This window comes from Saccostrea cucullata, unplaced genomic scaffold (genome assembly GCF_032062105.1).
Source record: "Saccostrea cucullata isolate Sc308-1 unplaced genomic scaffold, CSIRO_AGI_Scuc_v1 ctg5490, whole genome shotgun sequence".
Classification (NCBI taxonomy): Eukaryota; Metazoa; Mollusca; class Bivalvia; order Ostreida; family Ostreidae; genus Saccostrea; species Saccostrea cuccullata.
The window spans coordinates 10,962-24,141 of record NW_026929590.1 but is presented as its reverse complement, the minus strand read 5'-3'; the positions used below and the strand labels follow the sequence as shown (position 1 = coordinate 24,141).

At 34.8% G+C, this 13,180-nt stretch overlaps 2 protein-coding genes across 2 annotated transcripts; both read left to right on the top strand.

The window, feature by feature from the left end:
• The first annotated feature begins 1,154 nt into the window (after positions 1-1,154).
• On the top strand, positions 1,155-3,328 carry LOC134281348 (uncharacterized). Its single transcript, XM_062763834.1, has 2 exons — positions 1,155-1,390; positions 1,966-3,328. The coding sequence occupies exons 1-2, from the start codon at positions 1,189-1,191 to the stop codon at positions 3,171-3,173; spliced, it is 1,410 nt and encodes a 469-aa protein (XP_062619818.1). The 5' UTR covers positions 1,155-1,188; the 3' UTR covers positions 3,174-3,328.
• Positions 3,329-5,409: 2,081 nt separating this feature from the next.
• On the top strand, positions 5,410-11,767 carry LOC134281347 (uncharacterized). Its single transcript, XM_062763833.1, has 3 exons — positions 5,410-5,645; positions 6,221-7,048; positions 11,233-11,767. The coding sequence occupies exons 1-3, from the start codon at positions 5,444-5,446 to the stop codon at positions 11,610-11,612; spliced, it is 1,410 nt and encodes a 469-aa protein (XP_062619817.1). The 5' UTR covers positions 5,410-5,443; the 3' UTR covers positions 11,613-11,767.
• Positions 11,768-13,180: the final 1,413 nt, after the last annotated feature.

The window sequence follows — 13,180 nt, the reverse complement described above, 5'->3', positions numbered from 1 at the left end:
TCTGCACATGAAAAAAGTACAGCACAGACATGCTTGCAATGTGCATCGGGTCCCATGCCTGCCGCACATTCACATTGAGACTCTATAACACTTCTGTCTTTTCCTATCATAATGTCAACAACATATTTCACAGACTTCATCATTGAAGCTTTTACACTACTTCTAACGAACCAATTTGAATCATGAAATGTCACCCTCACATACTGGATAAACCCATCGTTGTACATATCCCTTCCTTTCTTATCAGTTGTCTTATTAAACTTCGACAAGAAAGTGGAAATTTCTGCCTCTGTGCAACCTGGAAAGGTCTTGTCACCATGAAGGTCCTTGTAGAGTTGTGGATCTGGCGTCATCATCATAAATTCAGGTCCATAAACATCGGTCTTAGCACAATGTGCATTTCTTCTGTAGGCTTCAAGTCTGCAATAAAATAAGCATATTTAATTCTTTTTCATGTATATTTTGAGTGAAACATAGCTGCAACAATCAGGAAATAATAATACTGCTTCATAATAAAAATGTAGAGAAGTATTCTTATTTTACTGCAAGCACCAAGCAATATGAGATCGATGTTAGAATTACCGAGGAAATTCAAGTTAAAAATCTAACACGCTAAAGTTGCAGATTATTTAAGAATTAGTTTCTTAAATGAGGTAATTCTGATATTTACTGTCAATTTGACTTAATGTTAATCTTTTACACACCATTGATAATTATTTACTGTGTTATTAATAATGTTTACTTGGATTTGCATGAAAACATCGTATGTTTATTTACCTCTCCACAAGTTCCCACTTCCTTCCTGATTTCTTTGCTCCAAACTTTTCTAACTCGTTCTTAAGTTCAGGTATAGTCATATCACCACAATTAGATGCCATAGTAAATTAAGGATTGTAACTGAAACGTGTGTGCTTTCCGATATCGTATTCGAGAATGGATGCTGATTATCCATCTTCACAGGTTTTATCACTTTTGTAATGGACCGCATTTTCCTGTGGCGCCCCCTACCGATACAAGATAAGATAACCGACTCCGGTTCCCCAATTAGGAACCTGCTCCGATTATCTTTTCTTTAGAGGGCGCCACAGGCAAACACGGTCCTGTATCGGAACACCCTCGCGCCTTATCAGTAGTTACCGATCGAAAAAAAACGTAAACAATCTGCTGTCAAACACATGCTCGTAAAACATGCCTGAAACTTGTTGTTGTGTGCCGAATTGTAGTAATCGGGGTGGCCATATATTTCCAACAGACCCGTTAAGAAGAAAAGCATGGATACACGCAATAAAACGTGGTGAAACTCGTTTTCAAAGCTGGACTCCGTCAACTCATGCTGTTGTTTGCAGAGCACATTTTAAATCAGACGACTATTTGACTGAAACCCAGCATGGTAACAATATTTATTTATTTATTTTGAAATCTTTGATAAGCATGTGCAAAGTAATGTTAATAGATTTTATTCTGAGCAATGGTTATGCCTTATTTGCTTAGATGAAATGCACTAAAATATCGAATCCCTTGTTTACCTCTCATACGAAGTAATCTGATAACGTTACAGACACTGCCACATGCAGACTCCCCACTGACAACTTCAATTACTGGTCATTTATTACAAACGCATTATCTTTTAACAATATAAACACAAGGCATGTCTAAAAGAACACATGCTGTTGCCTGATAATTTATGCATATCTACCAGTACAAGATACTGTGTTTTGACATTGATGTCTAATTAGCACCCTGCTTAAAAACAAATTTGACCTGTTTAGTTGAATTAATAAACACATGGGCATGTTTTGTAACATCAATTTTATAACAATAATACTTGTAATAATAAAAATATTTTAGTAAATTTATATTTGTTTTATTTGCTTTAAAAAGTTAGTTCAAATTATAAATTAATTATTTAATAAATAATCTAGTACTATGAACAAGTATTGATATATTAAATAATTTAATTCTTAGGAACTACTCCTTTAAGTAAAAGATTGAAGAAAACTGCAGTGCCAAGCATTTTTCCCTGGGTAGAGCCAAGTCCACATTCACATGAACGAGCCGACAGAGCCAAGTCCAGAGGCATCAAACGAAAACTAGCAGAAGAATTTTCTGCTTCGTCTTCCATAGATGAATTCATCTATACATCAGCTGATGATCTGCAAGTATCCGAGGAAATTGTATCTAACTCTACCCAAATTTTGGCTGAAGAAATTCAAGTCACTGTTCAGAAATCTGACGTTAAATTTTTTGATGTACAGACACAAACTCCTCGGTATCCCCCAATGAGTATTGAAAACTTTACAAATGATGATGCCGGAGTAAATTTCTATACTGGATTGGAAACTCTAACTAAATTTTATTTTGTTTTAAGAACCTTAGGACCCGCAGCTCACTGTTTGAATTATATTTATCATAAGGTTTCAAACATAAGTGTTCCTGACCAATTTTTCTTAGTCCTCTGCAAGTTACGGCGCCATACGACCAATTTTGAACTTTCAAGATTATTTGGAGTTTCCGAAAAGACTGTATCAAATATATTTTTTACATGGATTTTATTCATGAGTAAGCAATGGCAGGAAATCGACATTTGGCCTACAAAGTATCTTGTAAAATATTACTGTCCATCAGATTTTAAAACAAAATTTCCAAATACTAGAGTGATAATAGATGGCACAGAGTGTCCTATTAAAAGACCAAAGTTACCAAAGCCACAGCAAGCAACGTATTCTACCTATAAAAACCGTAACACGGTAAAAGTTCTTGTAGGAGCGACACCAGGTGGATTAACATCTTATATTTCTACAGCTTATGGGGGATCCACAAGTGACCGTCAAATAGTTGAAAGAAGTAGGCTGTTAGAAATGTGCAATTCTGGAGATTCAATAATGGCGGACAAAGGTTTCAATGTGCAGGATATGTTTGTACACAGGAACATTCAAATAAATACACCAACATTTTTCAAAAAGAAAAACAGAATGTCATGTGCTACTGTGATTGAGGACCGAAAAATATCCAGCAAACGTGTGCACATTGAGAGGATCATTGGACTTGCAAAAACATTCAAAATTCTGACTGAGCCTATGAATAGTTCTGAAACAAAACTTTCTTCAGAAATAATCTATGTTTGTTTCATGTTGTGTAATTTTAAGAATTGCATAGTGCCATCTTATGCATAACTTGGTATTAAAAATGACATAATAAGAGAAAAAAGTCTTTATTTCATTTTTCTTTATTGCAACTACATTTTCCATCATATGTCTTGAAAAAAGTTTTTTCCAATAGAGCAGACTTAAAAAAATCTTCATAGAATTCATTCAATTTTTTCTTCATCTCATCAATAAATTTATCATCCCTTTCTATTGCAAAGAACAAAAAGTCATTGAAAGTATACACAACAAATATACACTCATTTTTCTCTGCACAGTAAAGTTGTCCTTGGACCTGATAGTAATAGTCATGGGTTTTATTCAAATAAAATTTACTTCCAGACTGCTTGATATAAGGAACTGTTTTTGAGGAAATAAAACTGTTTCTTGCCACATATGGACACTTAACTTCAATCAAGGTGTCATCGTCAATAATACCATCTGGGGTTGCTGCTAAATGAGGGGAGTCCAGACTGACACAAATTCCACTATTGTAAACTGTGCGTCCCGAAATTTCCTGGTACTTCTTCACAGCTTCTTTTTCGTATTTTCTTCCATGAAGAATAGGTTTAGCATTAATTTTTTGTGCCTTTGTTGTTAAAAAGTCAGCAAGTTTCACCTTATCAGTTCGATCAGTTGCTTTACATATTCTCCCGAATACCGAAGAATGAAGACGTTTGCAACGTTCCTCAAACCAAAGGTCGTTGGCCGCTTGTGTAGCTGTTTTTATCATAACTTGACGTGCATTCTCCTCTGAAATTTCTGATACATTTAAAAGTTTCAAATGATTTTCACTAAACGTGTCTTTTAGATAGTCATGGTCCAGGTTGTAAGCTTTCATGTTTACAGGCTCATACAGCTGAAAAATTGGAGTCTTACTAATACCTGGGTAATTCAAGCACACATTTCTAAAGTAAGACTGGTATCCCGGATTGCCTCTAAATTCAACTGGACGAGGGTCATAGTCATTATTGCATACTTCGTCACAGCCTGGCGTGTCCAACTGTCTTGCTTTCATAGGGCTTCCTTTATGGGGCTTAGCACGATGAAAAGTTTGTAACCTCTGTGTGCAGGTGAGTTCTGTTTTGTATGTCCCATGCTTAACAAAATCTGCACATGAAAAAAGTACAGCACAGACATGCTTGCAATGTGCATCGGGTCCCATGCCTGCCGCACATTCACATTGAGACTCTATAACACTTCTGTCTTTTCCTATCATAATGTCAACAACATATTTCACAGACTTCATCATTGAAGCTTTTACACTACTTCTAACGAACCAATTTGAATCATGAAATGTCACCCTCACATACTGGATAAACCCATCGTTGTACATATCCCTTCCTTTCTTATCAGTTGTCTTATTAAACTTCGACAAGAAAGTGGAAATTTCTGCCTCTGTGCAACCTGGAAAGGTCTTGTCACCATGAAGGTCCTTGTAGAGTTGTGGATCTGGCGTCATCATCATAAATTCAGGTCCATAAACATCGGTCTTAGCACAATGTGCATTTCTTCTGTAGGCTTCAAGTCTGCAATAAAATAAGCATATTTAATTCTTTTTCATGTATATTTTGAGTGAAACATAGCTGCAACAATCAGGAAATAATAATACTGCTTCATAATAAAAATGTAGAGAAGTATTCTTATTTTACTGCAAGCACCAAGCAATATGAGATCGATGTTAGAATTACCGAGGAAATTCAAGTTAAAAATCTAACACGCTAAAGTTGCAGATTATTTAAGAATTAGTTTCTTAAATGAGGTAATTCTGATATTTACTGTCAATTTGACTTAATGTTAATCTTTTACACACCATTGATAATTATTTACTGTGTTATTAATAATGTTTACTTGGATTTGCATGAAAACATCGTATGTTTATTTACCTCTCCACAAGTTCCCACTTCCTTCCTGATTTCTTTGCTCCAAACTTTTCTAACTCGTTCTTAAGTTCAGGTATAGTCATATCACCACAATTAGATGCCATAGTAAATTAAGGATTGTAACTGAAACGTGTGTGCTTTCCGATATCGTATTCGAGAATGGATGCTGATTATCCATCTTCACAGGTTTTATCACTTTTGTAATGGACCGCATTTTCCTGTGGCGCCCCCTACCGATACAAGATAAGATAACCGACTCCGGTTCCCCAATATTTAGGAACCTGCTCCGATTATCTTTTCTTTAGAGGGCGCCACAGGCAAACACGGTCCTGTATCGGAACACCCTCGCGCCTTATCAGTAGTTACCGATCGAAAAAAAACGTAAACAATCTGCTGTCAAACACATGCTCGTAAAACATGCCTGAAACTTGTTGTTGTGTGCCGAATTGTAGTAATCGGGGTGGCCATATATTTCCAACAGACCCGTTAAGAAGAAAAGCATGGATACACGCAATAAAACGTGGTGAAACTCGTTTTCAAAGCTGGACTCCGTCAACTCATGCTGTTGTTTGCAGAGCACATTTTAAATCAGACGACTATTTGACTGAAACCCAGCATGGTAACAATATTTATTTATTTATTTTGAAATCTTTGATAAGCATGTGCAAAGTAATGTTAATAGATTTTATTCTGAGCAATGGTTATGCCTTATTTGCTTAGATGAAATGCACTAAAATATCGAATCCCTTGTTTACCTCTCATACGAAGTAATCTGATAACGTTACAGACACTGCCACATGCAGACTCCCCACTGACAACTTCAATTACTGGTCATTTATTACAAACGCATTATCTTTTAACAATATAAACACAAGGCATGTCTAAAAGAACACATGCTGTTGCCTGATAATTTATGCATATCTACCAGTACAAGATACTGTGTTTTGACATTGATGTCTAATTAGCACCCTGCTTAAAAACAAATTTGACCTGTTTAGTTGAATTAATAAACACATGGGCATGTTTTGTAACATCAATTTTATAACAATAATACTTGTAATAATAAAAATATTTTAGTAAATTTATATTTGTTTTATTTGCTTTAAAAAGTTAGTTCAAATTATAAATTAATTATTTAATAAATAATCTAGTACTATGAACAAGTATTGATATATTAAATAATTTAATTCTTAGGAACTACTCCTTTAAGTAAAAGATTGAAGAAAACTGCAGTGCCAAGCATTTTTCCCTGGGTAGAGCCAAGTCCACATTCACATGAACGAGCCGACAGAGCCAAGTCCAGAGGCATCAAACGAAAACTAGCAGAAGAATTTTCTGCTTCGTCTTCCATAGATGAATTCATCTATACATCAGCTGATGATCTGCAAGTATCCGAGGAAATTGTATCTAACTCTACCCAAATTTTGGCTGAAGAAATTCAAGTCACTGTTCAGAAATCTGACGTTAAATTTTTTGATGTACAGACACAAACTCCTCGGTATCCCCCAATGAGTATTGAAAACTTTACAAATGATGATGCCGGAGTAAATTTCTATACTGGATTGGAAACTCTAACTAAATTTTATTTTGTTTTAAGAACCTTAGGACCCGCAGCTCACTGTTTGAATTATATTTATCATAAGGTTTCAAACATAAGTGTTCCTGACCAATTTTTCTTAGTCCTCTGCAAGTTACGGCGCCATACGACCAATTTTGAACTTTCAAGATTATTTGGAGTTTCCGAAAAGACTGTATCAAATATATTTTTTACATGGATTTTATTCATGAGTAAGCAATGGCAGGAAATCGACATTTGGCCTACAAAGTATCTTGTAAAATATTACTGTCCATCAGATTTTAAAACAAAATTTCCAAATACTAGAGTGATAATAGATGGCACAGAGTGTCCTATTAAAAGACCAAAGTTACCAAAGCCACAGCAAGCAACGTATTCTACCTATAAAAACCGTAACACGGTAAAAGTTCTTGTAGGAGCGACACCAGGTGGATTAACATCTTATGGGAAAAGAGTACCAATTATTTTCCCATAGAACTCTATACAAACATTTTGTCCTCTCACTACTATACTAATTTAATTTCAGATAATTCCTTGGCATCGTTTGAAACTTTAATCCAAGCGCTTATAAAAAATCCCGGAAAAAATATAGGGTCCCATGGCGTTTATAGGTCAAAATTGCAGTTCTTTAAAACTTATAGGTTTCGGCAGTAAATAACGCTCTGCAAAAAAAATCACCCCCCACTCCTACAATCTCCCCTGGTATTTCTATACTCTCTGTAATATTCCTACATTCCATCATTTATTTCAAATATTAATATTTTTACTTTAAAATGAAAAACATTACATACCTCATTTCAGCCAATCAGGTAATGCCGACCTATTCAGTACTCGACTCTACATTGTGCCACAAACAACGCCACGTGCTCATCCGGGGATTTGGTACTCTCATTCCTATACTTACATATTTACCTCTCCCAGAATTTGTCAATTTTGTAATTTTCAAAGACTTTATACTTACCAATGAATATGTATAAAATTTTAGGCCTGTCACTCCAGTGTCTTGGAAGCTGTGACAATCTTAATTAATGACACCTCCCTCCATTAAGTAGAATTCCAGGGAGTGAGAAACTGTCATTCCTTTGATGTGATCTGGATACAGTTGTGACTGTAATGAATAAAACATTTATAAATTGCATGATTTTGTTTCTTATTGTCAATAAAATGCTATAAAGTCACATTTGTGTCATTTTTTTTCATAAGGGTGGATTCTACCCAGAATTTAAAAAAGGCTCCAAAATTTGATAAAATATAGCTAATTAAGCAAAATTGAAAGGCTTTAAAAAGACTAATTCAGAATTTTTTTTATGCTTATGAAAAGTAAATTATTTGAGACTCTGATATACTAATTGATTCTTATCTAACCCCTCATGTTGCTTAAGTATGTGCAAAAAAGTATCACCACCCCCCAGTGAAAGACACTTGGAGAAATAGCAGGCGCCCCCTATTATATTTGTTTACAATAAATTTAAATGAGAGAAAATCAATCCTTTTGATAATAAATGAAAGTTCAGTATCTACAGTCTTATACAGTACAATCTTAATCTACAGGATGGAGTTTTATACATAGAAAAGGGGAATTTAGATCAATTTTTCAAAAATAAGAAATGCAATAATTTTGACTTTAAACCCCAAAATGCACAACATAATAAGAGGCTGGATAGTTAAAAAGTGGAAAATTACCTATAAAAACCGTAACACGGTAAAAGTTCTTGTAGGAGCGACACCAGGTGGATTAACATCTTATGGGAAAAGAGTACCAATTATTTTCCCATAGAACTCTATACAAACATTTTGTCCTCTCACTACTATACTAATTTAATTTCAGATAATTCCTTGGCATCGTTTGAAACTTTAATCCAAGCGCTTATAAAAAATCCCGGAAAAATATAGGGTCCCATGGCGTTTATAGGTCAAAATTGCAGTTCTTTAAAACTTATAGGTTTCGGCAGTAAATAACGCTCTGCAAAAAAAATCACCCCCCACTCCTACAATCTCCCCTGGTATTTCTATACTCTCTGTAATATTCCTACATTCCATCATTTATTTCAAATATTAATATTTTTACTTTAAAATGAAAAACATTACATACCTCATTTCAGCCAATCAGGTAATGCCGACCTATTCAGTACTCGACTCTACATTGTGCCACAAACAACACCATGTGCTCATCCGGGGATTTGGTACTCTCATTCCTATACTTACATATTTACCTCTCCCAGAATTTGTCAATTTTGTAATTTTCAAAGACTTTATACTTACCAATGAATATGTATAAAATTTTAGGCCTGTCACTCCAGTGTCTTGGAAGCTGTGACAATCTTAATTAATGACACCTCCCTCCATTAAGTAGAATTCCAGGGAGTGAGAAACTGTCATTCCTTTGATGTGATCTGGATACAGTTGTGACTGTAATGAATAAAACATTTATAAATTGCATGATTTTGTTTCTTATTGTCAATAAAATGCTATAAAGTCACATTTGTGTCATTTTTTTTCATAAGGGTGGATTCTACCCAGAATTTAAAAAAGGCTCCAAAATTTGATAAAATATAGCTAATTAAGCAAAATTGAAAGGCTTTAAAAAGACTAATTCAGAATTTTTTTTATGCTTATGAAAAGTAAATTATTTGAGACTCTGATATACTAATTGATTCTTATCTAACCCCTCATGTTGCTTAAGTATGTGCAAAAAAGTATCACCACCCCCCAGTGAAAGACACTTGGAGAAATAGCAGGCGCCCCCTATTATATTTGTTTACAATAAATTTAAATGAGAGAAAATCAATCCTTTTGATAATAAATGAAAGTTCAGTATCTACAGTCTTATACAGTACAATCTTAATCTACAGGATGGAGTTTTATACATAGAAAAGGGGAATTTAGATCAATTTTTCAAAAATAAGAAATGCAATAATTTTGACTTTAAACCCCAAAATGCACAACATAATAAGAGGCTGGAAAGTTAAAAAGTGGAAAATTTACCTGCTATGTATAGAAAAGTGTCCGACAAAATATATCGGGTGGGTAGCGAGTCTCCGTTCTCTTCTTGTATAGAGAAAATGCCCCCGCTGAGCAGGTACCCAACTCTCCCGGGGCCGAGGAAGCTGAAAGATGAAAGTCCTCTACAGTGCTAAAAACAAAATAAATCAGAAAAATTAGTCAAATCACATCTTAAGCATTTATTTAACAGCAATATTTTTCAGGTTTTCTAGAAAATAAAAAAAATTACACACCTTCTACATTGTTTATTTTTTTAAAATGTACCCCCAAAGGGTGGGGTACATGTTACACAATATTACATGTAATTACATGTAAATACAAAAAGGCCTAATCTTATACATGCATTTTTAAGTCATTCCAATAATTCCTGGAAAAAATCAGAAGTCTAGGTTCTCTACAATAAAGATTTTATGATGTTGAAATTCTACATGCCTGGTTTGTAAGTCTAAGGGAAGTAACTCTAATTACAAAAACTGGAAAGCAGTAAAAAATGAGTTGCCGAGGGCTACGATGATGAAAAAAACAAGCAGCAAGAAAGGAAAAATACAGACCTAAGTGTAGCTACACCAAAGAAACAACTTCACTACAAATTCAGTACCCTGCAGTCCAAGTAAAGCAATCCAGAGAATCACACGCACTACCAGCCAAAAGATGTCAAGAGAGAAAAGTGTGCAACTTTGACATGACCACTATAGAATGCCCTTTTTAGGTTCACCAGAACTATTTGAAAAGATACCGTATGCAACCGTTAAAGAAATGAAATGAAATGAACACCAGGTCACAGCCCCTACAATGCCATACATGTACATATATATAGAACACAACACATAAAGACACACATGTAAATACATATAATATTAATGTACATGCATATATTTATACAAACTTACTTACACATAAATATTCATCATAAGAGCAATCTGATGCACTTTATTAACTTACTCTCCTCCTCGGACAATATCAAATGTACCACGCTATACTAATATCTACATTCTACTCACTACTCCCCCCTTACCGAGAACAGAATTCCTCCAAAATCTCAACACATGAAAAACAATTCCATTTTTTTTGCTATTTACCTCTCAGTGTGTCATCAATATTCGGATTAAGAGCAAAAAATCACTTTTCATGACTTTAAATTCACTTAACATTTTAAAAATTTGGGTCTCTATAGGGAAAAGAGTACCAATTATTTTCCCATAGAACTCTATACAAACATTTTGTCCTCTCACTACTATACTAATTTAATTTCAGATAATTCCTTGGCATCGTTTGAAACTTTAATCCAAGCGCTTATAAAAAATCCCGGAAAAAATATAGGGTCCCATGGCGTTTATAGGTCAAAATTGCAGTTCTTTAAAACTTATAGGTTTCGCCAGTAAATAACGCTCTGCAAAAAAAATCACCCCCCACTCCTACAATCTCCCCTGGTATTTCTATACTCTCTGTAATATTCCTACATTCCATCATTTATTTCAAATATTAATATTTTTACTTTAAAATGAAAAACATTACATACCTCATTTCAGCCAATCAGGTAATGCCGACCTATTCAGTACTCGACTCTACATTGTGCCACAAACAACACCATGTGCTCATCCGGGGATTTGGTACTCTCATTCCTATATTTCTACAGCTTATGGGGGATCCACAAGTGACCGTCAAATAGTTGAAAGAAGTAGACTGTTAGAAATGTGCAATTCTGGAGATTCAATAATGGCGGACAAAGGTTTCAATGTGCAGGATATGTTTGTACACAGGAACATTCAAATAAATACACCAACATTTTTCAAAAAGAAAAACAGAATGTCATGTGCTACTGTGATTGAGGACCGAAAAATATCCAGCAAACGTGTGCACATTGAGAGGATCATTGGACTTGCAAAAACATTCAAAATTCTGACTGAGCCTATGAATAGTTCTGAAACAAAACTTTCTTCAGAAATAATCTATGTTTGTTTCATGTTGTGTAATTTTAAGAATTGCATAGTGCCATCTTATGCATAACTTGGTATTAAAAATGACATAATAAGAGAAAAAAGTCTTTATTTCATTTTTCTTTATTGCAACTACATTTTCCATCATATGTCTTGAAAAAAGTTTTTTCCAATAGAGCAGACTTAAAAAAATCTTCATAGAATTCATTCAATTTTTTCTTCATCTCATCAATAAATTTATCATCCCTTTCTATTGCAAAGAACAAAAAGTCATTGAAAGTATACACAACAAATATACACTCATTTTTCTCTGCACAGTAAAGTTGTCCTTGGACCTGATAGTAATAGTCATGGGTTTTATTCAAATAAAATTTACTTCCAGACTGCTTGATATAAGGAACTGTTTTTGAGGAAATAAAACTGTTTCTTGCCACATATGGACACTTAACTTCAATCAAGGTGTCATCGTCAATAATACCATCTGGGGTTGCTGCTAAATGAGGGGAGTCCAGACTGACACAAATTCCACTATTGTAAACTGTGCGTCCCGAAATTTCCTGGTACTTCTTCACAGCTTCTTTTTCGTATTTTCTTCCATGAAGAATAGGTTTAGCATTAATTTTTTGTGCCTTTGTTGTTAAAAAGTCAGCAAGTTTCACCTTATCAGTTCGATCAGTTGCTTTACATATTCTCCCGAATACCGAAGAATGAAGACGTTTGCAACGTTCCTCAAACCAAAGGTCGTTGGCCGCTTGTGTAGCTGTTTTTATCATAACTTGACGTGCATTCTCCTCTGAAATTTCTGATACATTTAAAAGTTTCAAATGATTTTCACTAAACGTGTCTTTTAGATAGTCATGGTCCAGGTTGTAAGCTTTCATGTTTACAGGCTCATACAGCTGAAAAATTGGAGTCTTACTAATACCTGGGTAATTCAAGCACACATTTCTAAAGTAAGACTGGTATCCCGGATTGCCTCTAAATTCAACTGGACGAGGGTCATAGTCATTATTGCATACTTCGTCACAGCCTGGCGTGTCCAACTGTCTTGCTTTCATAGGGCTTCCTTTATGGGGCTTAGCACGATGAAAAGTTTGTAACCTCTGTGTGCAGGTGAGTTCTGTTTTGTATGTCCCATGCTTAACAAAATCTGCACATGAAAAAAGTACAGCACAGACATGCTTGCAATGTGCATCGGGTCCCATGCCTGCCGCACATTCACATTGAGACTCTATAACACTTCTGTCTTTTCCTATCATAATGTCAACAACATATTTCACAGACTTCATCATTGAAGCTTTTACACTACTTCTAACGAACCAATTTGAATCATGAAATGTCACCCTCACATACTGGATAAACCCATCGTTGTACATATCCCTTCCTTTCTTATCAGTTGTCTTATTAAACTTCGACAAGAAAGTGGAAATTTCTGCCTCTGTGCAACCTGGAAAGGTCTTGTCACCATGAAGGTCCTTGTAGAGTTGTGGATCTGGCGTCATCATCATAAATTCAGGTCCATAAACATCGGTCTTAGCACAATGTGCATTTCTTCTGTAGGCTTCAAGTCTGCAATAAAATAAGCATATTTAATTCTTTTTCATGTATATTTTGAGTGAAACATAGCTGCAACAATCA